This window comes from Gopherus evgoodei, chromosome 23 (genome assembly GCF_007399415.2).
Source record: "Gopherus evgoodei ecotype Sinaloan lineage chromosome 23, rGopEvg1_v1.p, whole genome shotgun sequence".
Lineage (NCBI taxonomy): Eukaryota > Metazoa > Chordata > Testudines > Testudinidae > Gopherus > Gopherus evgoodei.
This window is the reverse complement of record NC_044344.1, coordinates 8,517,151-8,543,109: the sequence shown is the minus strand read 5'-3', so window position 1 is coordinate 8,543,109 and position 25,959 is coordinate 8,517,151. Positions and strand designations below refer to the sequence as shown.

Genomic DNA, 25,959 nt, shown 5'->3' with positions numbered 1-25,959 from the left:
GTATTACCAACTTTCCTTATAGCCCCAGCTTCTGGAGTCATAGGGGGGAAGAATATCAGTTTCTATTTAAAATAAATTTCCAGCCCAGGGGAGGGCAAAGAAAACAAAAAGTGGAAAATGTGAGTTCATTGCTTTTAGATAGATTCAAATAAAAAGAACCCCAAAACTGTTTTTTTTTAATCTTGCAGTGTTCAACCAACCATGATTTGGGGGGGCCTTGATGCATGCTTTTGAAGGCATAGGTTGGCAACACAGTTAAGACTATGACAGAGTATGCTAGGAATTTTTGTAAAAGAAATAGGAACAATTTACAAAATAGTGTTTGTGGATGTAAGTTTCAAAATAATATACAAAATCTTCAAAATAATTTTGGACAAGAAAGTGAGCCTTGGCCAGTTAGCATTATTAAAATATCATACTTCAAAAGTACATAAATGAAAACTCCATGCTGTGGTCAAAATTCCAACTTGAGTAGTTATTTCCTACAGCAGTACCCTGGCAGTTTTTGATGTACAGTAGTCAGTATTATTCCCTTTCCCTCACACTGTATTCTTGATGCTATGAGTTATTAAATACCTCAACAGCTGCCACATTCACTAGAGGGGACAGTATTAAGACCAGGCAATGACCTTTATACCATTATAGCACCTTTCATTGAAGGATCTCAATGTATTTTACAAACAAGAAGAGAAGGTAAGAATTAGCCCAATTTTACAAAGAGGTTAAATTTCTTATCCAAGATTACATGGTCCAAATCCAGGTCTCCTGCCTCCTAATCCCCTTTCTTCAGCGCAGGCTCTCCTTCATGCCAGTAGCAAAGCTTGTAAAGGGCTGCCTGCAAACACCTTTTAGAGGAAAGATGTAGAGAAAATGCAACTGAATGCAAACCAAAGCACTCAGAAAAGAATAAAACAGCAAGACATCAACCCACCAATGTGACTGTAGAGGTTTGTAATGCAGGAGAGCCCCTCTGTGATTCAAGAACCATCAACTTACCATGGCTCTCTCTTCCAGAAAGCCAGTAGAGCCACAGTACATGAAAGATATGCCCTCAACCCTTAGGTATGTCTACACAGCAATAAAAGACCTGCCGGACAGCCACAGCTGGCACAGGTCAGCTGACTCAGGCTCACGGGGCTCAAGTTCTAGGGCAGAGAAATCACCCCAACTTCCACTTTTGCAGGGTCCAAGAGCTTAGGCTCCAGTCCAAGCTCAAATACCCTCACCAGTTTTTATGTTCCTGTGCTCCCGCCAGTTGTCTTGTCTCAAGACTAAAAGTGACCTTTTTTTTAAACTCTTTCCTCATAGATCAGGTATTCTAAACAGTTTATTCACATCTTTCCTAAACTCTGGTGCCCAGAAATGGGCACAGTACTCGTGCTGAAGCCTAACCAGTGCCAGATAGAACAGGACAATTATCTCCCATGTTTTACATACAAAATTCCTGTTAATACACCCCAGAATGAGTGTAGCCTTTTTCACAGCAGCACATTATTGGCTATAACCCCCAGATCCTTTTCACCAGTACAACCACTCAGCCCATCTTGTAGCTGTGCATTTGATTTTTCCTCCCTAGGTGAAGTACTTTGTACTTGTCTTTATTGAATTTCATCCCAATTCTCCAACTTGTCAAGATCACTTTGAATTCTAATCTTGTCTTCCAGCGTTTGCAACCCCCAACTTGGTGTCATTGGCAAATTTTATCAGCCAACTATCCACTTTATTATCCTGGTCCTTAATGAAAATACTGACTAGAACCAGATCCAGGACTGATCCCTGTGGGGCCCCATTAGCTATGTTCTCCCAGTTTGACAGCAAAATATTGATAACTACTCCTTGAATACCATCTTCCATCCAGTTGTGCACCCACCTTATAGTCATTTCATATAGCCCATATTGCTTTAGTTTACTTATGAGACTATTGAAATATACAAAAATATTTCAAGCAGGAAATTCAAATCCTCCAATTCTCTGTATTTACAAAAGTAGCCTGGTTTGCACTGAGACCAGCACATGGGGGTGTCTAATTTTAGACCTGTAGTTCTTGGCTTCTTATAAGTTCCTAAAGAGCCTGATGTTTGAAAGGAGAACAGAATTGAACCTGTATTTAGAGGGCAAGTAAGATACTCCACCTGCCTAGAGATTTTAAAATCAGATTCTTCACAATAGATCAATCTTACAAGTATGGGTGGACCTATATGTGGAGGGTGGGATTGGGTATGGGAAGAGTTAAACTGGTGTCAGAATCTCAGCTGAGATGAATTCCCTGACACAAATACTCAATTGTGATCCCAAAAATCTTTTTTTAGTAGGGGGGAAAAGTTCAACTTGAACAGAATATGAACGACCTTCCCTGCACCCCCACCATCTCCACTGTGGGAGTACTAGTAACATTTTTAATTTAATGCAAATGCATTACAGAGTTGGGGTCATCAACCCTTCATTTTGCAGTGTTCTGTCCTATCCTCAGAACTGCTCACAAACTTCCTGAAAATTTAGAGATACCACCTCTTGGGATTCTATGTATATTTCTTTAATAAAATACTGTTATTTCTTCCAAGATCAATACTCAATGACTAATGAAACTGGAAAGATTTAAGATATCTAGTGACTGAAGAGAGATACATTAAACTGTCTTGTGACTAGTATTACCTCCCAAAATTTTAATACTGTTGTAGATTTACCCATGCCTTTATGATGCAAAGATGGGCTGTTGCATAATGCTCTAAATTCTAGAATCTCATTTCCCCCCGCAAGCTCTCAGCACTACCAAGTGGAAAGGGCTAGGACACTAGTATTTCATCTATGGCGAGCAAGGGGGTCCTGAAGTCACTCGAAACCTGCTTGATCTCTCCATGTAAAAAGAATGAGTATTATATGGCAATTTCTATCCAGAATGCTAGATGGGCTTATATCCTGTACGGCTGACCAAAAGATAACAGCTTCTCTTAGGAGACAGCACTCTTGATGACGACAAGTCGCTGGAGCAGTGTGGAAAAACAGAACTCTAATGACCTGGTTCAATGTACATTTTTTAACATAATAGTAGTTCTCATAGAAGATACGAGGGTTTAATAGAGGCTATACTCAAAAGGCACAAGGAGTCCACCAAAGTGAAGAAGGCAGTTAGAATGTTTCAGTTATATTTTACTCTTTTCATAGATCGTTCGTATGAATGCTCATATTACAAAAATAGCTGCCATGGCCCAAAGGTGTATGGAACTTCAGCAAAGCATTCTATTTACTCAAAAGAGCACAAACTAATACTTTCTTTAAAAAGAACTTTGTGAAGCTGTACGACTTGCACCCTCTCAAGCTAAACAGAGCTAAAAGAGTAAAATTACACATAATTTTCTGCTATTTTTGGCTTTAAATTACTTTTTATCAGCTGTTATAAAATGATTATATTTGGATGTCTATCACAATTACAGATTTTTGCATTCAAATCTGTGTAAAATGTCTCATGCGGTAACAAAGGCTTTTAGCACATGCTGTTTCAACAGCAGCTCATTATTATTGCCTCAGAACAAAATTATATACTCAAAGCATCAAATAAGAAAATGCGAGAGAAAGACACTCAGATTATTTCCCCAGAAAAATAACTGCATAAAGTAGGTTACAAAAAAAACACAATAAAATGCTTTCTAGATAGGAAGCATCTATGAAATGTAGCAGTGTGCTTGTACAGTTGTGTCCATTTCTTCCCGCTTAACTCCACATGCATCTCTCCCCAACCTGAAGCTTAAAATCCTGAAATAAATAACTATTTCAACAGATCAAAAAAGCTATATAACCTCTAAAATTTTTTTTCCCTTGCTTAGGGAAAAGAGAAGTTGCACAGATATTTAATTGCAAATCTAGCCTCTTGCTGAACATTAAATAGGCAGCAGCTGCCATCAAAATGAGGAAAATATTTAAGAAGCAACTTCGTACATTAAGGCCTGGTCTACACTACGCATTTAAACCGATTTTAGCAGCGTTAAACCAATTTAACGCCGCACCCATCCACACTACGCAGCCCTTTATATCGATATAAAGGGCTCTTTAAATCGGTTTCTGTACTCCTCCCCGACGAGAGGAGTAGCACTAAAATCGGTATTACCATATCGGATTAGGATTAGTGTGGCTGCAAATCGACGGTATTGGCCTCCGGGCAGTATCCCACAGTGCACCACTGTGACTGCTCTGGACAGCAATCTGAACTCTGATGCAATGGCCAGGTAAACAGGAAAAGCCCCACGAACTTTTGAATTACATTTCTTGTTTGCCCAGCGTGGAGCTCTGATCAGCACGGGTAGCAATGCAATCCCAAATCCTAAAAGAGCTCCAGCATGGACCGTACAAGATACTGAATCTGATCGCTGTATGGGGAAACAAATCTGTTCTATTAGAGCTCCATTACAGAAGACGAAATGCCAAAGCATTTAAAAAAAAAATCTACAGGCTATACAGTGCTACGTGACAAGCGTAACAGGAAACCAGAGACTCAAAGGGACGCTCATGGAGGGAGGGAGGGGGTACTGAGGACTCCAGCTATCCCACAGTCCACAGCTGTCTCTGAAAACTATTTGCATTCTTGGCTGAGCTCTCAGTGCCTGTAGGTTCAAACACATTGTCCAGCGTGGTTCAGGGTATAGCTTGTCAATTTACTCCCTCCCCCCATCACATGAAAGAAAAGGGAAAAATCATTTCTTGACTTTTTTCAATGTCATCCTATGTCTACTGAATGCTGCTGGTAGACGCAATGCTGCAGCAGTGAAGAGCAGTATCCGCTCCTCTCCCCTCCCTGGTGGCAGATGGCACAATATGACTGCTATCCGTCGTCACCATCAGCCCGTGAGTGCTCCTGGCTGGCCTCAGGTGAGGCTGGCCGGGGGTGCCTGGGTAACAATAGGAATGATTCCTGGTCATTCCCAGCAGATGGTACAGAACGGCTGGTAACCGTCCTCATCATAGCAACTGGGGGCTGAGCTCCATCAGCCCTGTGTAAAGAAAAGATTCTGTACTGCCTGGACTATCATAGCAGCGGGATGCTGGGCTCCTCTCCTCCACACCACTTAATGTCCTGCCTGGACGGTCATAGCAGCAGGAGGCTGCCTCCCCCTCATTTTATCTCACTAACAAGTCACTGTTTCTTATTCCTGCATTCTTTATAACTTCATGACACAAATGGGGGGGACACTGCCACGGTAGCCCAGGAAGGTTGGGGGAGGAGGGAAGCAACGGGTGGGGTTGTTGCATGGGCACCCCCCGTGAATGGCATGTAGCTCATCATTTCTGCGGGATCTGACACGGAGCAGCTGTGCTCTCTGATACACTGGTTCTCTAGTACACTTGCCCCATATTCTAGGCAGGACTGACTCTATTTTTAGAAACCATAAAGGAGGGATTGACTCGGGGAGTCATTCCCAGCATTGCCTTGGCGCCCCCCGCCAACCTCAGCCAGGGGCACCCATGACAGCAGCAGACAGTACAGAATGACAGATAACTGTCATCTTACTGCCAATTTACAATGGCAGCAGATGGTACAGAACGACTGATAACCATCTCTGTTATCATGCAAAAGCGAACGAATGCTGCTGTACAGTGCTGCAGTAATGCCTCTGTTAGCGGCATCCAGTACACACATGGTGACAGTTAAAAAAAAAAGCTGAACGGGCTCCATGGTTGCCGTGCTATGGCGTCTGCCAGGGCAATCCAGGGAAAAAGGGCGCGAAATGATTGTCTGCCGTTGTTTTCCCAGAGGAAGGAATGAGTGACGACATTTACCCAGAACCACCCGCGACAATGATTTTTGCCCCATCAGGCACTGGGATCTCAACCCAGAATTCCAAGGGGTGGGGGAGACAGCGGGAACTATGGGATAGCTACAGAATAGCTACCCACAGTGCAACGCTCCGGAAATCGACGCTAGCCTCGGACCATGGACGCACAGTGTCAAATTAATGTGCTTAGTGTGGCCACGTGCACTCTACTTTATACAATCTGTTTTACAAAACTGGTTTATGTAAAATCGGAATAATCCCGTAGTGTAGACGTACCCTAAGAGTATTCAAACCTAGAGGAAGATGCCAGCTCACCATGCATTCGCTTCTGAAGAAGAAACAAAGTACAGAATTCACATTGTATTACGCTTTCAACATTCACAACTACAGATAAGAAACAGTGCTCATGTATGCCATTCCCTGATATCTAATCGATCTACAGCTTTTATCTTTATGCCAACCATAGCATAGATTGTGCAATACTGTTTCAGTGCCTTGTGTTTAAAAGTTATCTTTCTAATCTATACTGGTTTTAAATCCCTGAAATATCCATACTATATATGGAAAGCTCTAGGTTTTGCACCTTTACAAGCTTGATGCAGATACAGAAACACACCAATGTTTATTGTGCAATTTCACTAACATGGGGGAGAGCTATTTTCCTCCCCCTAAATTAAGTGAAAAAAATTACCTGTAACATTAAAAATCTAAAATCAAAGCACTGATGTAAAGTTACTGGTAAAGATTAAAAGTTTTATAATCTTTTCTTTGTTTTAAAAATCACAAAAGGAGTTCAAGGGATGTTGCAAGTTTTTTAAAGCATCAGAAGTAGCAAAATAATCCAACCATCTGGAAGAAAGCTGCAGAGACAAAACACCCTCTATACATATCTGTATGTTGCTGTAATACCCAAATTAATTGCTAAGTAAGGTGGATGCAAAGAGCATTTCTTTTAATGGCCAATAGTGTTTGAAGACGTGTAAGGTTATGAAATTAACTAGTTCTTTGTACCCTGTGAATTAAAAGTCTACACAGGCACTGAGATCGACTTTCCCACAGTGGTTTCACATGGCTTTCACTTTTATTTGCTTCATCTTCATCTGCTTCTTTTCAAGTTTTTTCTGCTCACGTCGCAAAGCGGCTTCCTGAAGGAAAGGATACAGAGAGCTGAATGAACATCCGTACTCTTACTGAAAAAGCAAGCTGACAATTTGAGACGGTCAAGATAACACAGCTAATTAAGGTACTGTGTTCAGGATGCAGTCTTCTCTAGAGACACAGACTGGCAAACAATTAACAAATCAATATATAAGTGAAAACCAGCTCCACTTTATCTCAGATCTCCAGCAGGACAGAAGATAATACACTGCCATGTTTCTGGAATACCTACAAGTAAGCCTCCTAATGTATGGGAGACACTTGCTTTAGTTCTTCAGCTGTTCTGAAAAGCCATCATACCTCCAGCCGGCGCTGTTTCTCCGGATCTTCCTCATTCATAATTCGCTCCTTCTCTGCCCGTTTCTTCTCTTCCCGGCGGGACTGGGCAGCCTCCTGCCTTTGCACATGAGTCAATTTAAGGAAGTTCTCTTCTACTCTGGCCCTGTTCTTATCAGCTTTTTGTTTACCCTTTCCCCCACGAAACAGAAATAAAAAAACAGTTAATACAGATAAATGATTGGCACTAAGGCAATGTTCCAACAAGAATAGCTACAGACACTAAAAACAGCTCCTCTCTATATTTAAATGGCAGTTCTACTCTGAAAGAGTGATTCCACATGTATCGCTCCCAGATTAACCTGTCCGGTTAACGTCTAAAAAGTGTGGTCCCCCCACCTTTCTCCAATATTGGTCAGCTGTACAAACTCGGCCCAGGACCTAAGTATGAAACTGGATTCTTTCCTCATTATTTCAACAGCAGTAAAGGTTCTGCAAGTCAAGTTAAGCGCACAGTCACACAAATACAGTCCCATTGCACAAGTGTAATTGACTGGAACCTAGTTCTGTGGGCTTTATAAAAGGAGGAAGAGAAGCCAGTTCACTTTCAGCTGTACTGGCTTTGCACAGCTAACAAGTGTAAAAACCCATTACAAAAATTGCGTTACTAAAGCAAGCAGGCCTGACTAATACATGCATGGAGCAGATCTGCTGCCGAGTAAAATGGGGCTACTTTTGTTTGTTTGTTTGTTTTTTTTAATATAACAACTTTTCAGAGTGGAACCAAGCATTAGTAAAATATGGGCAAGTATATGGTCTCTTACTTCAAAAAAGCTTTAAAAAGTTTAAGAGGAATTTTCCTTACCAACATGCATCTCAGATATGGAGATTTATCATCTAAAGCCAATAAATGCAAGATCTTTATATATCACCTTTCATCTAATTACCTCTTAAAGTTATTTGCAAATACCCTATGGCCTTTGTGTGCATTGGTTCTTGATCATCTCAATTCTTCACCTTCTCTTCAGAGTGAACTATTTTTTTTTTTTTTTGGCAGATACTCAATTGTACATAACTGTTGCCATCTCTAATCACCCCTCCCTGCCTCCCATGGCCAAGTAAGACTGTGGTTGTATCGGCTTCCTTGAGTGCAATAGTTTGAATGCTTTTCTTATGCATCAGGAAGCAGAGAATACCAAATCCAACTGATATTCCCCATATGATTTAAGGCAAGCAAAATGTAATCACCATAGATGTTACATTTGAATTTTAAGGCTCCTCACAAATATCAAGGGGTAGTCACGTTAGTCTGTATCCACGAAAACGACAAGGAGTCCGATGGCACTTTAAAGACTAACCAATTTATTTGGGCATAAGCTTTTGTGGGTAAAAAAACACTTCTTCAAATGCACCTTCTTCACCTTACAAATTACCATGGGACCTTTAACCATAAGTAGTTTTATATCTTATCTGACAGCAACACACACAGGAGCATGTGACTTACTTCTCTATTTAGACGGAACTTTTTTGCTTTGTCAATAGAATAAATAACCATGTTCATCAAAGGCAGCAAAGCCTCCATATCCTTTGGGGAAGTGTTGCCTGAACCAGGAACTGTAAATCAAAGGACATTTTCATCAGATTAATTCGGGAAACTGGAAAGGCTTTTGCTATTAATTAGAATGCCCTCTCCACATTGCAGACTTTTATAAGCTGAGCAAAGAAAGATGCTCTAATCCTCCTTTTAAAAATGAATTAATTAACAGAAGTATTTGCTTTGGAGATTAAATTCAGATACTTCAGATGGCAGCAGGCACATTTCTCTCATACTATACTTCCAGATTAAGAATACAGCCATGTTTTTATACTGGTATGAAATTCCTGCTTTGATCATTGCAAAAAACAATTTCAAGGCCACATTTTGCCCTCCGACATGCCCACGGCTTCCTCTGTAGTCAATAGGAGGTTTGTGTATGTATATGAAGGAAAATTTTGGTCTTTGCTGAAAATTTTGGTCTTTCGCCTTCCCATGCAGCGTGCGGGCATGGGTCACTTGCTGGTGGATTCTCTGCAGCTTGAGGTCTTCAAACCACAATTTGAAGACTTCAATAACTCAGGCATAGGTTAGGGGTTTGTTATAGAAGTGGATGGGTAGGGTTCTGTGGCCTGCTTTGTGCAGGGGGTCGGACTAGATGATCACATTGGTCCCTTCTGACCCTAGAATCTATGAATCTATGAAAATAACTGGAATCCCTATAGGTTTGTTTTTAATTTAAAGGGTGCTAAGCCTGGTAGCCCTGACGGCTTCTATTAATCCAAAAAAACAAGCACAGCACAGACAGCAACAGGCACGACCATAAGCTGTCCCTCACTGTCCCAGTGCTGACCTACTGGGATCACCATTAGGGATGATATTCAATTCTTGACTTTTGGCAAGTTGGTTGTTTAGCCATCATCGCCACTTGTGGTGATGGCTTGTGGGATATGGACATCTGCCCACAAAACGTGGACAGAAAACAAATTCTTTCCCCCAATACAAAAAACTGCAATCAGACCAGAATGACTTGATCATTATTAACCTGGGCTGAATTTGAACTGGTAACCTAAAGAACCAAAGCTCCATTATCAATGCCATATACCACCCAGTCCCTTACTGTGCATTACTGCATCCCTTTCACTTGTTACTCAGGGATCCCATACCTTTATCTACTTGCATTTAAGTCACTAGAAATACTGTCTACTATCCCAAAAGTGGCATGGCTTGGGCACTGTGATCAGACTGTTAATAGATAAGTTATCAGAAACCTTTCCTTACCATTAAATGTAAACAATAGTGTCCTTTTAGTGTCGGGCAGTTTTAAAGGCTGACCCTCCCTGGTGGAAAAGAGGAAATAAAGGGGTAGTTGGAATAAGAGAACAGAAAATATGAACATATCATTGTACTGTGTATTTCTTAACACACACTAGACTACTGCAGAACTGACAGCCTCTTGCAAACAGCTGGTAGCATGTAAAAACAATATAACTGATATTCAATTATTTTTTCATTGACACAAAACAAGGTTTCAAACAGTTTCCCTGAAGTGAATTTTTCTCCCCATCCAAAAGACATTCATAAAGTGTTAACATCTAAGTAGGTAGGAGGCACTGCCCACTCAGTAACCGATGGAGGCAATCCAAGATCCGGTGCACTACTGAGAAGATTCATACATTTGCTCCATTTCTGGGTTCTATGACTCATGTCACAATCTAACACAATGAGCGATATAAGTGCCAGAAAATTAGAAGTGAAAACCTCCTATAAAATCCAAGTCTTGTCTATCACATAACCACCCTCTCTTCATTTGAAGCGCCCCTTCAGGCTAGCTTCTCCAGCAAAATCCAAATGCCAATCCACCACAGAAATATACTTCGTTCCTATATGGAATACTGTACCTCCAAAGGGTATTCCATCTGCGTACTCATCACCTCACGCGCAGTTGCCTTTTTGTGGTATCATCAGCCTAACTTTAGCTTGGTAGCCTCTGGGCACAGGGAGCTTGTCTCCATATTTATAGAGTACATACACCTCTTGATACTATGAAAACCAAGACCCTAAATTTCTGCTGGACGCTCAGGAGCCTAGTGCTTTCAGTATTTTGAACACATACTGATTTATTCTCTTATTGCAAGGTGGGAATGATATGGGCTTCATAAACAAATTATTCACAGCATATCGGGCCCATGTATTGGCGCAGAGTTTGCTTCAGATTATTGGATATATTGTTAGCAGGTACCCCAAGTTACAGCACTTTGAAAAGGGAGGCCTGAAACAGTGAAAAAGTCAGCGAGTCTGTACTTCTACAACACAGGCGAGAACCATGGAGGAAAGATGCAGCCTATAAGGAACCAAGGGCAGAATGGTAAAGACAGCTTCATATGAGAAAGGGTAAGCGACCATTGGTTTTCTTAGACTCGTCAACCTCATTTAAACAAAAAAGATGCAATATGGTTTCCAGGATCCACAATGCATGCAAACCATGGTTTTCCAGCCACTGTGTACCTGGTTTGTGATTGGTATTTCTAGGTTCTTCATCCTTACTTTACTGAGACCCTTTGCTGGCAGCTGGTCACTTCCTATGCAGCAGTGCATACTATACCTGGCAATTGTTAAACTGGGTGGAGCAGCCCAAGTTCCAAAGAAGTCAGATCACACAACTGAATGGAGGGCAACAGACACCTGATCTTAGAAAACTAGCAAAGCATCCGAAAACGTTGGGAACTTCTGGTTACCCGCTTCATCGTTACTTCCTATTTCTATACATCTCCTCCAATGCAACAGGTAGCCTGCTAGAATACTCAGACAAGTATGTTAGTCTATACACTGTCTGCTGCTCTGTTATAATAGCTATTAAAAGATGTCTAGTTTCATACATACTCTTGCATAAGTTTTGGACCGGAGAACTGGTCTGAAAAATGGACGGACTCAATCTTGTCAGCATAGTGTGTGAGGAAATGTACCATCTGAAAGAGAAACAGAGATTAGTCTTTCATATTACCACTTCATCGCCAACCCGTCCCCTGAAATTGTTTGCTTATAGTGTCTCTGCGTCCTGCTTTTTGACAATTCTTGTGCTCAAGTTAACACTTTGATTTAGTGACTCTTGCTAGAGAAGAACTCCATGCAGATAAACTACAACCCTGTCCTGAGCGAATGTTAGCAAGCCAAGGATGTAAGATGGAGAGTTCTCATTTGGGGCATGACATTTCATCCAATGATCAGACACAATTTTGAAAGGCATACACTGAAGGTCTTTAACACTACACCATTTTGGCAACACTGCTCTGCCTACGTCAGCACTGCAAATGACAGCTTAAGTCCCAAGTTTACAATGGATACGCCAATATATAAAAGTTAATACAGATGTTTTCTCCATTAACAACTGTATCTATTTTCTGTCTCTTTCATTTGCTTTGGGAGCTGTGTTTCTCAGGATTCTCTAAGAGAGAGAATGATGTGGCATTCAATTCACTGCTGTATCATCTGTGAGAGATTCCACACTGAGCTCCAGCCTTAAAATGGCCAAGCCCATCAAAAAAATGCCTGAGAGTTTCTACTTGTTCTTCCAAAGTTACCTTTGTGTCCATCATTCCCTCTGTGATCTCTCCCATCTCTGACAGGATAGCCAGCGACTCTGGAAGCCCATACTTTGCCCCAGACTTGGGTTTGTCACTGCAGAACTCACTCTATTGGAAGGAGGAGAGAAAAAAAAGTGTGTCTTTTAATGAGTTTGAACAGTGCCTAGCAACAATGGGGATTTTGGCCAGTACTGAAATACAAATAAACATGATTTACTGTTTCTCAATTCCGTCTGACTGAGGACAGACATTTTCAGCACGAAGTACACTCCCACAACACCATAACAGCCCAGATACTAACATATATATTGTATTCTTAATTTAGTATCTTTTTTTAAGTTTTGAGAGGCTACTTGCAATTGATTTTTACAGATGAGATGAAAATTGACTGTAGGGACATGCTGACATGGATATATCAGGGAACTAATGCATCTTACATTGGTTTTGGCAATATAGCAAAGTCTGTACGATGAAGTGCAGCAGCAAAACTGACCCACATCTTGCCAATTTCACTTTGCTGCTGCTGTTTGGGGAAAGTTACAAGCAGCAGCAGGGCTCTAGAGTAGTCTAGAGAGTTGATCACATCAGGAAAGACTCTCTGAAAGTATCAAGACTTGAAAGAAGATTTTTTTTTTAAGGAGGGGATGGTTAGTGAAAATTTAAATTCTGCAGAAATTGACAGATAGGCTCGCTGACTTGCCAGAGAAAGTTCCACTGTCATCACTAATGATTAGATTTTTCAAAAATTGCACAAAGTAATTGGTGCTGGGTTAAGAGAGATCAAGCAAAAATTTAGAGCACCTGCCGACATATCTAAAACTCGATTTCAAGAGGCCCCTTGTAAAGTAACAAAGAAATTCCCCTTCCCTTCTGCTAAAATTGCAACACTTCAATCTCCCTGGACACTCAATAAAGAGACTTAAAAGTGGCAATTCTTCAACAAAAAAACTTCAAAAACAGACTCCGACGAGAAACTGCAGAACTGAAATTAATTTGCAAACTGGACACCATCAAATTAGGCCTGAATAAAGACTGGGGGTGGATGGGTCACTACAAAAAGTAATTTTCCTTCTGCTGATACTCACACCTTCTTGTCAACTGTTGGAAAGGCGCGACCTCCCCCTTGATTGCATTGGCCTCATTAGCAGTACAAAACTAATTTTCCCTCCCTTGATATTCACCCCCTTCTTGTCAACTGTTGAGAATAGGCACTTCCACCTTAATTGAATTGGCCTCGTTAGCACTGACCCCCCCACTCGGTAAGGCAACTCCCATATTTTCATGTGCTATAATATATATTCTGCTTATGGTATTTTTTACTCCATGCATCTGATGAAGTTGTTGCACCCAAATAAATTTGTTAGTCTCTAAGGTGCCACAAGGACTCCTCGTTTTTGCCAATACAGAAGCAGATCAGTGCCAGTTGCTTTAGGATGTGGATACTTGTCCACTGACAAAAAGGACTGAGAATGCATTTCCCAAATTAATTCTTATAGGTCACTTAGCCTTCAGATGGTAACAACTTTCAGTTATTCCAGTCTGGCCCTGGACTTGAACAAGCAACCTAGAGATGAAAGCTTTTATATCCCATTCCCAATCGCTGGAACTATCCATTTACTTCCAGCTTGAACACACACATACCAGGTCCTGCATTTCCTTCTGAAGTCGCACTAAGGCTTTTCTTGTTCCAACAGCAAACACATAGGTATCCATATCTTCATCATTCATTGTTACTTTTATTTGCTGAGAAAAAGAAAAGACACCAGTAGTGACTTGATTTATACTATTATTAATTATTTGTATTATCATAGCACCTAGGAGCCATAATCACAGACTAGGACCCTGACAATAGACTCCCCCAGCCATGGAGCACTTGCAATGAACAGATCCAACTCTTATTGTTGAACAAATGTTTTCACTACAAAGTTAGCTGTACCTTTTCTTTTGAAATATCTAAAAGAAAATCTCAGTCCAGCTACTATATTAAGGTGTTATTTTAACAGGGATAAGGCTATTCTGTTTATGTCTGGACTCAATGGCTTCTTTTCTCACTCCTAAAACCATATGGTAAGTGTCTAACAAAATTAGAAAGTGGAGTTCCCAATTTCAGGGTTTATTGGCAATGGGCAACGTAGCAGAACTTTAGGAGGATTCAGTTCGAGAGCATACTAGATAGCCAACAGCAGACTGTTTGCATGCATTTGCCACTTCTAAACGAGATAGAAAAAAGAATACACCAACAATATACACCTAAAATATAACAGGAAATATATGAAAAAGTAAAAGGTCACAAGTACTAGCAGAGCTACACCCCCCTCCCCCCATGTTTCCTTACAGCATGCCTAATGGATACTGGTATTTATACTTTGACCTGGCATGTATATCGGTATACAGTCTCCCATTGTGCCTAACACTAACAGCCACTAGCACCAATTAGCTTTACAAGACGCACAATACTGGGCAGATAACAGATTACCCAGTGTGATTAGGCTACACTCATAAAAGGGTTCAAAAGACAGAACACTTGTTCAAGACTGCAAGTCGAAGTGTGACGGACTTGGTTCATAAAATCACAAACAGTAAAACCCAGAGAGATACAAACAATTCACCAGTCATCAGAAGTTTGGTGCATCATTAAAAAAAAAAAGAGAGAGAGAAAAAGAACGCGAATGATGTTTGCAGATCATTTCACAGAGTTACTTTGTTTGAAGGAAGATGGAAGAAAGCTGCACTTCTCTCTGAAGCCACTATCTGGCTAGTTGTGAGAAAGACCAAAAGCCCAGTGGAGTTGAAGGAATGCAATAGGAACTATGCACAGTAAATCTAAAGAACTGAGTGCATACCACTTGGTCACAGGCTGGCCTCATCATACGAGCAAGTACATTCAGAAGGTCTTGCCTCTTGAGAAACTGAAAGAGAGAGTGTTTTAATACAGTAGACAGTGCTGCAGTTTTTCCATATTTAGCAATTTACTGGAGTGCAGTAGCATCTACAAGCAGGCTAAGGTCTTGTCTGCATACACAAAGATTCACTAGATTAACTTAAATTTACTTAGTTAAACTGGTGCCATTTTGTGTGCGACTGTTGGTTTAAAACTGGTTATATCAGTTTAGCCTGTAGCAGTTTAACTAATTGGTATAAAAATCACAGCTTTAGTTAAACTGGTACCATTTTGTGCAGAGACCAGGTCTTAGAAACCTACAAAGCTTTCCATTCTGTGTTTGCTCCAGGGATCACAAAAAGCATATATTTAGCAATACATATATGAATCAAATATTCAGCTTTTTGATATGGACGACATTGGAGTGTCTTCATTTCTCATTGGAATCTGTTTCTATAATACTAAGAGCTCCTTCTGCTTAGATGGAAGTAAATGGACATTAAGATGAATAAACGTAGTTGTCAAAGTTGCAAAGGGACAGATAATTTGGGACTGGCTACACTGTAGCTTCTGATGGGAAGTTTGTGGAGATAGTAGTTAGAAGTAGTTCAAAAGAGGAAAAAAAAAAAAAAGGATTTTCAGCCTAAATGGTCATGACAGGCAAAGGCAGTTAAAATGGAAAATTTTAAATATCCAGTTTACTTTTGACCATTTTATGCTATTTTTTTAGACCATTTTCATTCTCCAAGCTAAATGTAGATGTGCAAACACTTACTACTGGAGCACAGCATGGTGCTGATTAGTCTCGTGGTTTTGTTTTTCTGGTTCTCATGTGCTAGCTCAAATCTGTAGTGTTCAGCTTGTAACCACTGCAGGGAAATATTTACATCCAAGCACAAAACTTTCCATTGAAATGGGGGATAGGGGGAAATCATAGAAATATTTCTATTGATCTTAGGTTGGATTGCTTTGCCAAGCTAATAAGAAAAAGACAAGTTCTCCCCACTCCAGGTGATGAGCATTCCACTGGTTCAAAACCCAGGACCTGATACATTCAGTGACCCAAAAAAGCGCTACTAGACTGAAGGACCACTGACAATTTTACAGTCCAATCTCTTATCCACCATCATGACCAGGAACAATTGCCCCACAGCACCAGACAGTGGGAGTTCTCCACTTTCCAGAAGTATGAAGTACTCATTGGTACTCTTCTCAGATCATGACTAATTGGATCTTAAAATAATAGTATAATAATAAAAGTGACTATGTAAAAAATGGCCACTACTTATTCAGCAAATCTGCTTCCTGTGTGTATTCGGAATCCAGGCTGCTGACATGAATGATAAAAAGAAAAAGCTACCCAACCTGGGGGGGTGGGGAGAGAGAGAGCGTGCACCTGACCAAAATTTGAACTTCCACATGTTAGTTAGTGAAACAATACTGCAAGAGTCCCCCACCCTTACCTTTAGCTGGATAAGCATTCCCTCACAGCACACCCTGCCAGAGCACCATAAGTTGTATATGTGTTCGTTTTCTTGGTTGAGCTTCCCTGTGCTTATGGCTTCTTTATTTGTGCCATCATCCCCTGAAAGTAAGACTATATTAGTTAATAAAAGGAAGTGTGATCTAATGGTCGGTGACAAGTAGTGAAATGGCATCATTAGGATTGGAATTCAGGTTTTCCTGGGTTATTCTATTGGATTACAGTGCCATCTTAATGTTGTCTTATGCACCTTATTCTACGCCATTATAGCCGCTGCACTTAGATAGCATTTCAGCATTGCAGGGGTGGTGTATTACTTCAATGCATGCAGAACTGCCATTAATTTCAACAAGTGCTGCCAGAGAAAAGGTTATTCCTCTCTCCAGCCCATTCGCATCAGTAATATAAGCCAGTCACATTCAGTCACATTCAAAGCAGCGAACAGTTGGGCATAGCAACTGCAAAAACTTACCAACAAGGGCAAAGTTACTTTCCAGCAACTCCCTGTGAGTGTTGAACCAGGCCTGAGCTAGCCGGTTGTTTTTATTCTTCCCAATGATGTAGTTCATGATGTATGCAAGAAGACCAGTTACCATTAAGATCTCCATGTAGTAACTCTCCCAACTGTTTTGAAGATGTGCAGGGACCTGTGGTGAGTGAATGAAGTAATATTATTCCTGGATGTAATGGATTCTGTACAATCATTTGTTTTGGAACGTGTAAGTTACCAGAGAAGCTTCATCCTTGAATGATAGCAATAAGCTTCGCTAAAGCTATGCTACAGAATTGAGCCTACTTAGGGCCAACTTTGTTACTGACACATGGCTTATTTTGTACTAGCAGCAATCCTGCCGGAAGATAGTTGATACAGTATTCTGTGACCTTAGGCTCCAAGCATTCACACTCTAAATACTACTGCAATAATAGTTGTACAAAATATGCCTTGTGTTGTACCACAGGAAAGCTAAGAGCACTCTGGTTATTAACAGAATTGTAAAGTGCTATAACGTTATATGTGAAGTTACGAATTCCCTCTGTATGATGTTTCTAAAAAGTGTTTGAACCAGACAAGTCTTGGGAATAGGTAAACAGGTTCTTTTCCCCCAAAGGAAAAGCCTCAATCCAGGTGCAATCATAGACAATTGGCAATCACAGTCAAGTGACCCTCCATTGGCATACTGGAAGCTGAACAGGCAGATCAATCTACATTGCATAAAGTACCTCTGAGCAAGAAACCATGCATCCAACAAAGTGGGTATTCACCCACGAAAGCTCATGTTCCAAAATGTCTGTTAGTCTATAAGGTGCCACAGGATTCTTTGCTGCTTTTACAGCATGGAAAGTTCTCCATCAGACTCCATGGCACTTTTCCTCACAAGAGGGGCACTGAACTTTGAGAAGGATACATTTCAAAAGTCCACCGGACTATAGAAGAGAGAGGGGCAAAGAACCCCAAATTATCTTTCAACTCAGACGACAAAGGAATTGCGCACTCTGTATTTTGCTGGAGATCCTGACCAAGGTGATGGTCAGCCATCTTGCTGGAAGGAAATGTGGTAAAAACCTTACTCTGAACCAAGACTGTAGCCTGTTAAGTTTTAGTTATAGAAAGCGTTTTTACTTTTCTTTTTAATCATATCTGACATTATCCCTTATATCTGATCTCATGTAAAATCTCTCTGATTAAATAAACCTGTTTTACTTTTATTCTAAACCTACCAAGGGCTATGTTTGATTTGAAGTGATTATTAACTCCAAGTAAAGCAACAAGCTGCTATGCTTTGGTCTTTTTAGAGGAGCAACAGATCTTACAACTCCTTTGACTATTCCAGAAGAGGGCTGAACGTTTCTGGGCACACAGTTTTGAGATCATTTGGCTAGCAGTGACCAAAGCTAGTGGAGGCCAGAGCGTGACTTTGGTATAACAAGCAGGCTGCTGCTATCAGAGATGCTGAACAAGAACTGCTTAACACACAGACACTCAGTGCATACTTGTACACTGGCTGGAAGCGTCTAGACAGGAAGCTACAGAAGCAGACCATTTTAAGGCACGCAGGATTACAGGACAAGCAGTGACCACCTCTCGCTAGTCTGAATTGCACCCTAGAACACAGCATATACCCAACACAGTTTATACTGACACAGGATCACTGACCAGTGTGGAGAAAAGATTTCTTTTCCAAGAACCAGACTGTGCTAATGAATAATCTCCAGTGTAGTCAGCCTAGCACCTCATCATGATTATAACATTATTCTGTTCAGGTTCTTACACCATGCCCATCACTGCATTATCTGAGCACCACAAAAGGTGGGACTGAAAGATGCATTACAACTGTGTTGTGACCAACTTTTGAAAGTGTTTTCAGAACACGATTAGGAGTAAGTGCAAATAGTGACTAACATTTAATAGGAAGATCCTGCTGTCTCTCTGTGGAGTTCTCTTTTTGAAGTCATTAGAGGCTGGTTATTAGTTTTACTGCCAGGATATTGCCCCTCAGAAAAAAGATGATGAGGTATTTCCCCATGACACATTTGATTACATTTTAGAAAAATGTAACTCTGACCTTCGTCTCTCTTAACTGCTTTGTAAAAGCCTCAGATTTTTTGGCATCAAGAGGACTGAATATTGTATATTTCAAATCTGCGATGTTCAACTCCAGCTACACTTAAAACACCCAACAATTTAAATACAGTTGTTATAACCACCATTATAACATATTCTTTTTGTTGTCTGTGTAAACAAGATACACAAACGTGTTAGAGCATCATGTTTCAGCTGTGGTACACTAACTAAAACATGATTTGTTACTATGGTTATAGCATGTTTTCTCTCTCTAACATAAGGATAAACCATATTCAAAGATGCTTTGGCCAAAACCCATGTTTAAAATATGGTTACTCTTGTTGCAGAAACATTTACTGATCATGGGCATAATAGTAAGGCAATCTGTATTCCATGTGATAATAAACTATGATACCAATTCAGTTTGAGTGCACAAGAGTGGGAAGCACTAGCAGTTTAATAAAGTTGTTTACACATTAAGGAACAAGCCATGCATAGTTGAATACATCAGTTTCAAATGTCATATTATAAATCTGTGACAATCAGCACAATCCAGTGCATAGGAGCACTGGAATGGGACTCAGGAGACCTGACTCCAATTCTGCTACTAATCTGCTATGTGATGTTGGACATGTCACATCTCTGAGCAGTTTCCTTTCCCACCCTTCGTCTTGTCAACTCAGATACTAATTTTTTCAGGACAAAAGACTACCTTTAATTATGTCTGTACAGCAGCTAGAACAAGAAGGCCTTGTTCTCTGCAGGATCCTTTAGGGACTACCATACTACAAATTAATCATAAAATGCTGAATGGAAAGACACTCTGACATGTATACCTACATCAACAATTGTTATGGGGTCTTTGCTTTTGCTGGGAGATGCATCTGTTTTTTCTTCGTAGCCTTCAAATTCCTCATCATCATATGGCTCACTCTCAGTATCTCCTTCCTAAGGGATAAGAGCACAAGTAGCCTAAACATCTCAAGCCTGGTAAGCAAGTGGCAAATACAACAGATGTGGGACATAAAATAAAGGGATATGCATCATCCCTCTAAAGAAGCCGTCTCTTTTACAATGTTACAGCTGAGATTTTAAAGTTAAGATCAATGAAAATTGCTGGGGTATTAAGGGTGGTTGTTTTTTTAACTTGGAACATTTCTGCAATAAAATGTTTATGCACAATTTTATCAAGATTTGACAGCCATTTTCTTACATGCATAAAGTGCCTTTCAACCCCAAGAATATCAAAGTGCTTTATTAACCAATACCCAAATGATGCTCAAAAGACTGTTTTATTTATCACTGAAATGCACCTACCTCTGCAGTGGATCACAGCAATCTCTCAACAGGACACAGCAAAGCATTACAAAGTTTATGATGGGAAGAGAAGATGACTACATGCAATTGAAACTGTATGGGACATTTAGGGTGATTATATATTGCCTCCCAAGTTGGACCAGGATGCAGAAGTTAACATCTTTATTTCTACAGAAGTGCCATGGGATCTTTAATGAATGCAACTAGTTAGATCTCCATTTTACAATTCACTAGGAAGATGTTATATTCAGCAGCAGAGCTCTCCCTAGCACCACAATGGGTTCACTACTGGCTCTAAAGGAAGAGTACCACTGTCTGAATATCTTGGGTGCTCCTTCAAAATATTCCATCTAAATATTGACCCAGCCAGACCCTGCACAGCTTGGAAGATCTGATGGGATCACAGCATAAGTACTGCACTGGGGTATAGTACAAGAACAATCATGGATCCTGGTTTGATAACTGAAAGGGCATTTCAAATGAGAGGCTAAGAGGGGCAACGGCACGAATTTGACATTACCTGTGCATCTGCATCATCAAAGTCCTCCTGATTTTCATCGTGACCTTCAAGCTCTACAGTGGCCTCCTCCTCATCATCTTCTGTGGTTATGATCCTCTGGGGAGATTCTGTGGTTACATCTTCAGTAATATCTTCAAACTCTGCAAAGTCATTATCATCGTACTCCACAATGTCATCTCCGTCCTCAAATTCATCAAACTTGGCCAAAGAAAAGCCCCAGTGGATGAACAAAACAGCAAGGAAGATCCACAAGCTCCTCATGGTCACTAAAAAAAATTCAAATCCAAAACACTCAGGTTAGAAGTGGGGATTTATTTAGTTTGCTTAGGGTCCTAATGCACTAAACATCTGCCCAATTACAGGAACGCAGAAGAAAGATGGTACAATTATAAGACATCATCTAATCAACTTCTGGGCTCAGGCTCCCTAAAGGCAAAGTGGGGGGTGGATTGTGAAAATATATCTAATGATTAGCATAAGAGACAGACACAGGACTCCTGGGTTCTTTCCCAGCTCTATCAAAGATTTGGGGACAAGTTACTTAGTTCACCCATCTGTAAACTGAGACTTAGAAAAGGTACCTCATATTATACTTACATCACATAAAGGCTTGTTTGTAAAATACTTTCAGATCCTGGCATGAAATACACTATAGAACTGCCAAATCTTAAATTAAGCAGCTTCAACCCCAAGGAAAGAGATACATTCTCATACTCCTATTCCTCCGCACAACTAAGAGGAGTTCTACAGATTTTTTTTCCCTCAGGTTTTCTTAAAAAAATAAATAACAACAATGCAATTCTTTCTCTACTGAAGTTTTCCAACATGCAACTCACACCTCTCAGGTTTGAGACAGGGGCCTTTTCAGTTCAGGACAAATGACACTGACATCCTAGTCCCGATATAATAAAGGAACTTAAATAGTATATATACAGTGGATCACATTAGCAACTTATCATGCGCCTGAAGGCTGCATCCAATTTGCATGGCATGTAGCAGACCCTCTCGCTTAATATGGAAGTGCAAACTGCAGAGATTCCCTCCCATACAATCATAGCACATAACTAGGACTGACAGATCATTGAATTCTGAGAACTGTGGTCCCACAGACCAGTCTGACTGCTCCTGCTAAAGTCTCACCAACTGTTCAAAGAGGAGGCTAAATTCCTTTTTACCTTCATATATACATATGTACACACACACACGCGCGCGCGCATCCTCAGACAAAGTTGGATAATGGAATGCAGGATGTACAGGTGTCTGACCCATGTATGCATGCTTCTGGTTCCTTTATCAAGTGTTTGCTTAACACCCAACTATGGGTCCCCTCTCTGCGTTAGTACAGTGCATCATTTAAATACACACCTGATAAAGTAATAAAAACAGTTATGCAAACAATGCCTCACCAATTGAAAAGCATAGTCTGACCTTAATCAAGTCAGTTTGCTTACTAACAGTGGTGACTTATACTGAAAAACCTTCCTGAACCAGATTCCTGATATAAAAGACACAGCAAGGGAATGCGTACATTAAAAATAAATAATAGCAAAATCAACACAGACTATTGAAGCTACAGGTGGAGTATTTGCTACTGTTTATTTAGTAAATTTGCCTATCACCATGTCCTTGGGAACATATACAATATGTAAGTTGGATATCTATCACTTTACCCATGTCAGGATAAAAAAAATGGACTAAGTTATCATATATGTACTCCTAATAAGACACTCTCTCCAACAGTATAACTCATCCAATGTCTGAGTGACCAACTCTCTCCATTTTTTGTTCATTTTAAAGAACATAAGAGACTGCACCTGCGATGATTATTACCTATGTAGTCAGGTCACTAAATGGAAAAATTAGGTAGCAATAGCATCATCGATATCACAAAAATACACTTGATCTAATCATTTGAAACAGCAAAGCAGCAATCATGTTGTTACTTTCAAAGAGCATATCCTCGATCATTCTAAGTTGTGTGTTCAGGACTGGCTCCTGCTGAGCAGTTTCTGCTTTTATTCTGGACCCATTTGTTATGTGTTTAACAAAGAAAATTGGGAAGAGTATGGCTGTTTCACGGGAAGACAGTGTGGGCCACTGAATAGGAGACTGGACTAGGACACAGGAAACTTGAGATTTGTTCCCAGATCTGCCACTAGCCTGTGGTGTGACCATGGGCAAGTCACTTCACTTTCAGTTTCCTTGGTCTCCACTTTGTTTTGTCTACTGATCATAAACTCTAGCATAATGAGGTCTCAACTGGGGCCTCTAAGAGTAATACTAAGTTAACCGCAGCACTTCATAGACACTTGTGGAGGATTACCACCAAGTTTGATGGAAGCAAAGCTCATCTTTCTCATTCTCACTGTGGTGCTGACTTGAATGTTGACTTTTGTTTTTAGTTACCCAAAACTAACAGAAACCATTTTTGTTACCTTAATGTGATGTACCTTTGAGTACTACTTGCATGGCACCCAGAGCATCCAAAGTATCTTAGAGAGATAACAAATAAGTCCCTTTTTTGAAGGCCATCCACTCTAGACAGACAGCCTAAATAAGAAGTGTACAAGGATGTGCATGAGCAAGATACAATGCAGCTAGATAATGCACTGCAGCTGAGAATATTCCTTAGGAGCTACACAAATTTTATGTGAATTGAATGAAAATAGTGATACAGTATTACTAATGAAGAGAGAACTAGCATTATAAGGGTAAAAAGATCAACTCAGGCTGTATGATCAGAGGAACATCCCCCATTCCTCTGGAATAAGGAATTCTGAGACTACTAAATCATATCCAATTACCAAGTACCCTGCCACTTCTATAAAGTCATATGAAAAATGGATTAGGACTGCGATTCCCAAGAGGTATCTAACTAACAGATTTGGGTGTCACAGTGAATATATTTGCAGCAATGGAGGCCTAAGCACAAGACTGCTTGAAGCACCATACTTCATAGTGGGTCCTGTGTGGTCACCACAATTCATGTGGTGCACAGTTTTCCCCTTCAGAGGAGGCAATTCACCAGCTGATCTGCCTCTGGTAGCAAGAACAGAGTTGGCAGTAACTCACAGCTTCCACAACTGAAAAATGACTCATAGCAATGCCCTGCCCCACAGGGCACAAAGCCACAGTGCTATCTGGAATTTAGGACATTATATTATGGGGTGGCACTGTTCCTTGAAGGGAGCGAGAGTTTCCAGGATCTCATGACAAGTCCTTAGAGGCACACAGTCAAGGTTAGAGTACCTAAAATTAGCTGTGCCCTTGTTCTTGGGTGCACACTACACACTTCCACTCCAACCTGTCAGCTATGTTCTTGGGAGCAGGCAGGGTCCCGAAAGACATTGGTGGCTCACCCCAGTGGAGCACATGCTCCACATGCCCAGGGCACACCCACTACGGCTCAGAACCTCAGCGCTCTTAAGGGGGGTGGGGTGTCACTGCCACACACAGCCCAGTGAGAGAAATTAGGAGTTTGGAAGTCAGCATCATTGGAAAGGTGGGGAGAGAGAGATTTCACCAGAGCAGTGTTTTTCAAACCATGGGTTGCAACGCAGTACTGGGTCACAGCATGTAAGACACTGGGTCACCTTGCCCTGGTCAGCACCGCCAACTGGGATGTTAAAAATCCCATTGGTAGCATTGCCCAGCTAAGGCAGACTAGTGCCTACCTTTTCCAACACTGCGCTGTACCCCGGAAGCGGCCAAAAGCGTATCTGGCTTCTAGGAAGGGGGGTCATGGGGCTCCAGGAGCTGCCCCCACCCTGAGCACCGGCACCGCATTCCCATTGACTGGTTGGCGGTACCTGCAGGCAAGAGTTGCAAGAAACCGCTTGTGCGCCTCCGCCAAGGAGCTGGACCTGTTGCTAGCTGCTTCCGGAGCATAGCGCAGTCCGCGGTGCCAGGACAGGCAGGAAGCCTGCCTCTGCACCCCAACTGCACCGCTGACTGGAAGCCACTGAAAGTAACCTTGTGTCCCAACCCCAGCCCTGAGCCCCCACTAAAACCGGAATCCCTTCCTGAACTCCAAACCCCCCACCCCAGAGCCTGCACTCCCAGCCCAACCCCCCCATACCCCAAACCTCTGGCCCAGCCCTGACCCCCCCAAACTCCTCATCCCTGGCCCCACCTCAGAGCCTGCACCCCCAGCCCACCCACTTCCACACCCCAACCCTCTGCCCCAGCCCTGGGCCTCCCTAAACATGGAGCCCCTTCCTACACTCCAAACTCCTCATCCCTGGCCCCACCTCAGAGCCTGCACCCCCAGCCCAGAGCCCTGACCCCCTCCTGCACCCCAACCCCCTGCCGCAGCCCAGAGCCCCCTCCCCCATCCTGAACCCCTCATTCCCGGTCCCACCCCACAGCCCTCACCCCCCAACCCCCTGCCGCAGCCCAGAGCCCCCTCCCCCATCCTGAACCCCTCATTCCCGGTCCCACCCCACAGCCCTCACCCCCCAACCGCCTGCCGCAGCCCAGAGCCCCCTCCCCAGCTCCGTTGGGTCGCGGGCATCAACCACTTTCTTCAACTGGCCCCGCAGAAGGAAAGTTTGAGAACCGCTGCTGGGGGGGTCAGGGAGGCGAGCGCAAGGTGGGGCCTGTCAACCCCGCCTCTGGGGGGAGACCGAGCCAGGGACTGGCCGGGGGGCTCCCCACAGGCCTGAGGCAAGTCCAAAGGGCTCCCCCCGCGGGGAGGGGGGCGGAGCCGCTCCGGGGTCAAGCCCCAGGGCCGCTTCCCAAGGCGGGGAGGGGAGGGGGGCTCCCAGCCAGTCCCAGGACCCGCCGCCTTTACCTGAGTTCGGCCGGCGCCCCCGCGCGCCGCCTAGGCCCAGCCTCGCTGCGCTCCGCTCCCCCCGCAAGCTGCGCACCCTGCGCGCC

General features: G+C 42.0%; 1 protein-coding gene across 2 annotated transcripts; it reads right to left on the bottom strand.

Annotated features, from left to right (window-relative positions):
- Positions 1–6,504: 6,504 nt before the first annotated feature.
- Positions 6,505–25,959, bottom strand: CCDC47 (coiled-coil domain containing 47). Of its 2 annotated transcripts, none has more exons than XM_030541700.1 (13): positions 25,874–25,959; positions 21,082–21,347; positions 20,085–20,192; positions 17,154–17,328; positions 16,662–16,783; positions 15,161–15,226; positions 13,959–14,060; positions 12,315–12,425; positions 11,617–11,702; positions 10,015–10,073; positions 8,704–8,813; positions 7,224–7,391; positions 6,505–6,910 (listed from the first exon to the last, which is right to left on the bottom strand). In XM_030541700.1, exons 2-13 carry the CDS (start codon positions 21,340–21,342, stop codon positions 6,830–6,832), a joined length of 1,449 nt encoding a protein of 482 aa, XP_030397560.1. In that variant the 5' UTR covers positions 21,343–21,347; positions 25,874–25,959; the 3' UTR covers positions 6,505–6,829. The 2 variants fall into 2 exon arrangements, with proteins under 2 accessions (XP_030397560.1, XP_030397558.1); XM_030541698.1 differs by lacking the exon at positions 25,874–25,959 and adding an exon at positions 24,891–25,034.

Coding starts and splice junctions, on each gene's coding strand:
- CCDC47 (XM_030541698.1), bottom strand. CDS start 24,969: ATGCTCCGGAAGCAGCTAGCAACAGGTCCAGCTCCTTGGCGGAGGCGC. Junction 20,193..21,081: donor TTGATGATGCAGATGCACAG/GTAATGTCAAAT, acceptor CTTATCCCTTAG/GAAGGAGATACTGAGAGTGA. Junction 17,329..20,084: donor ACCCCATAACAATTGTTGAT/GTAGGTATACAT, acceptor CACTCACCACAG/GTCCCTGCACATCTTCAAAA.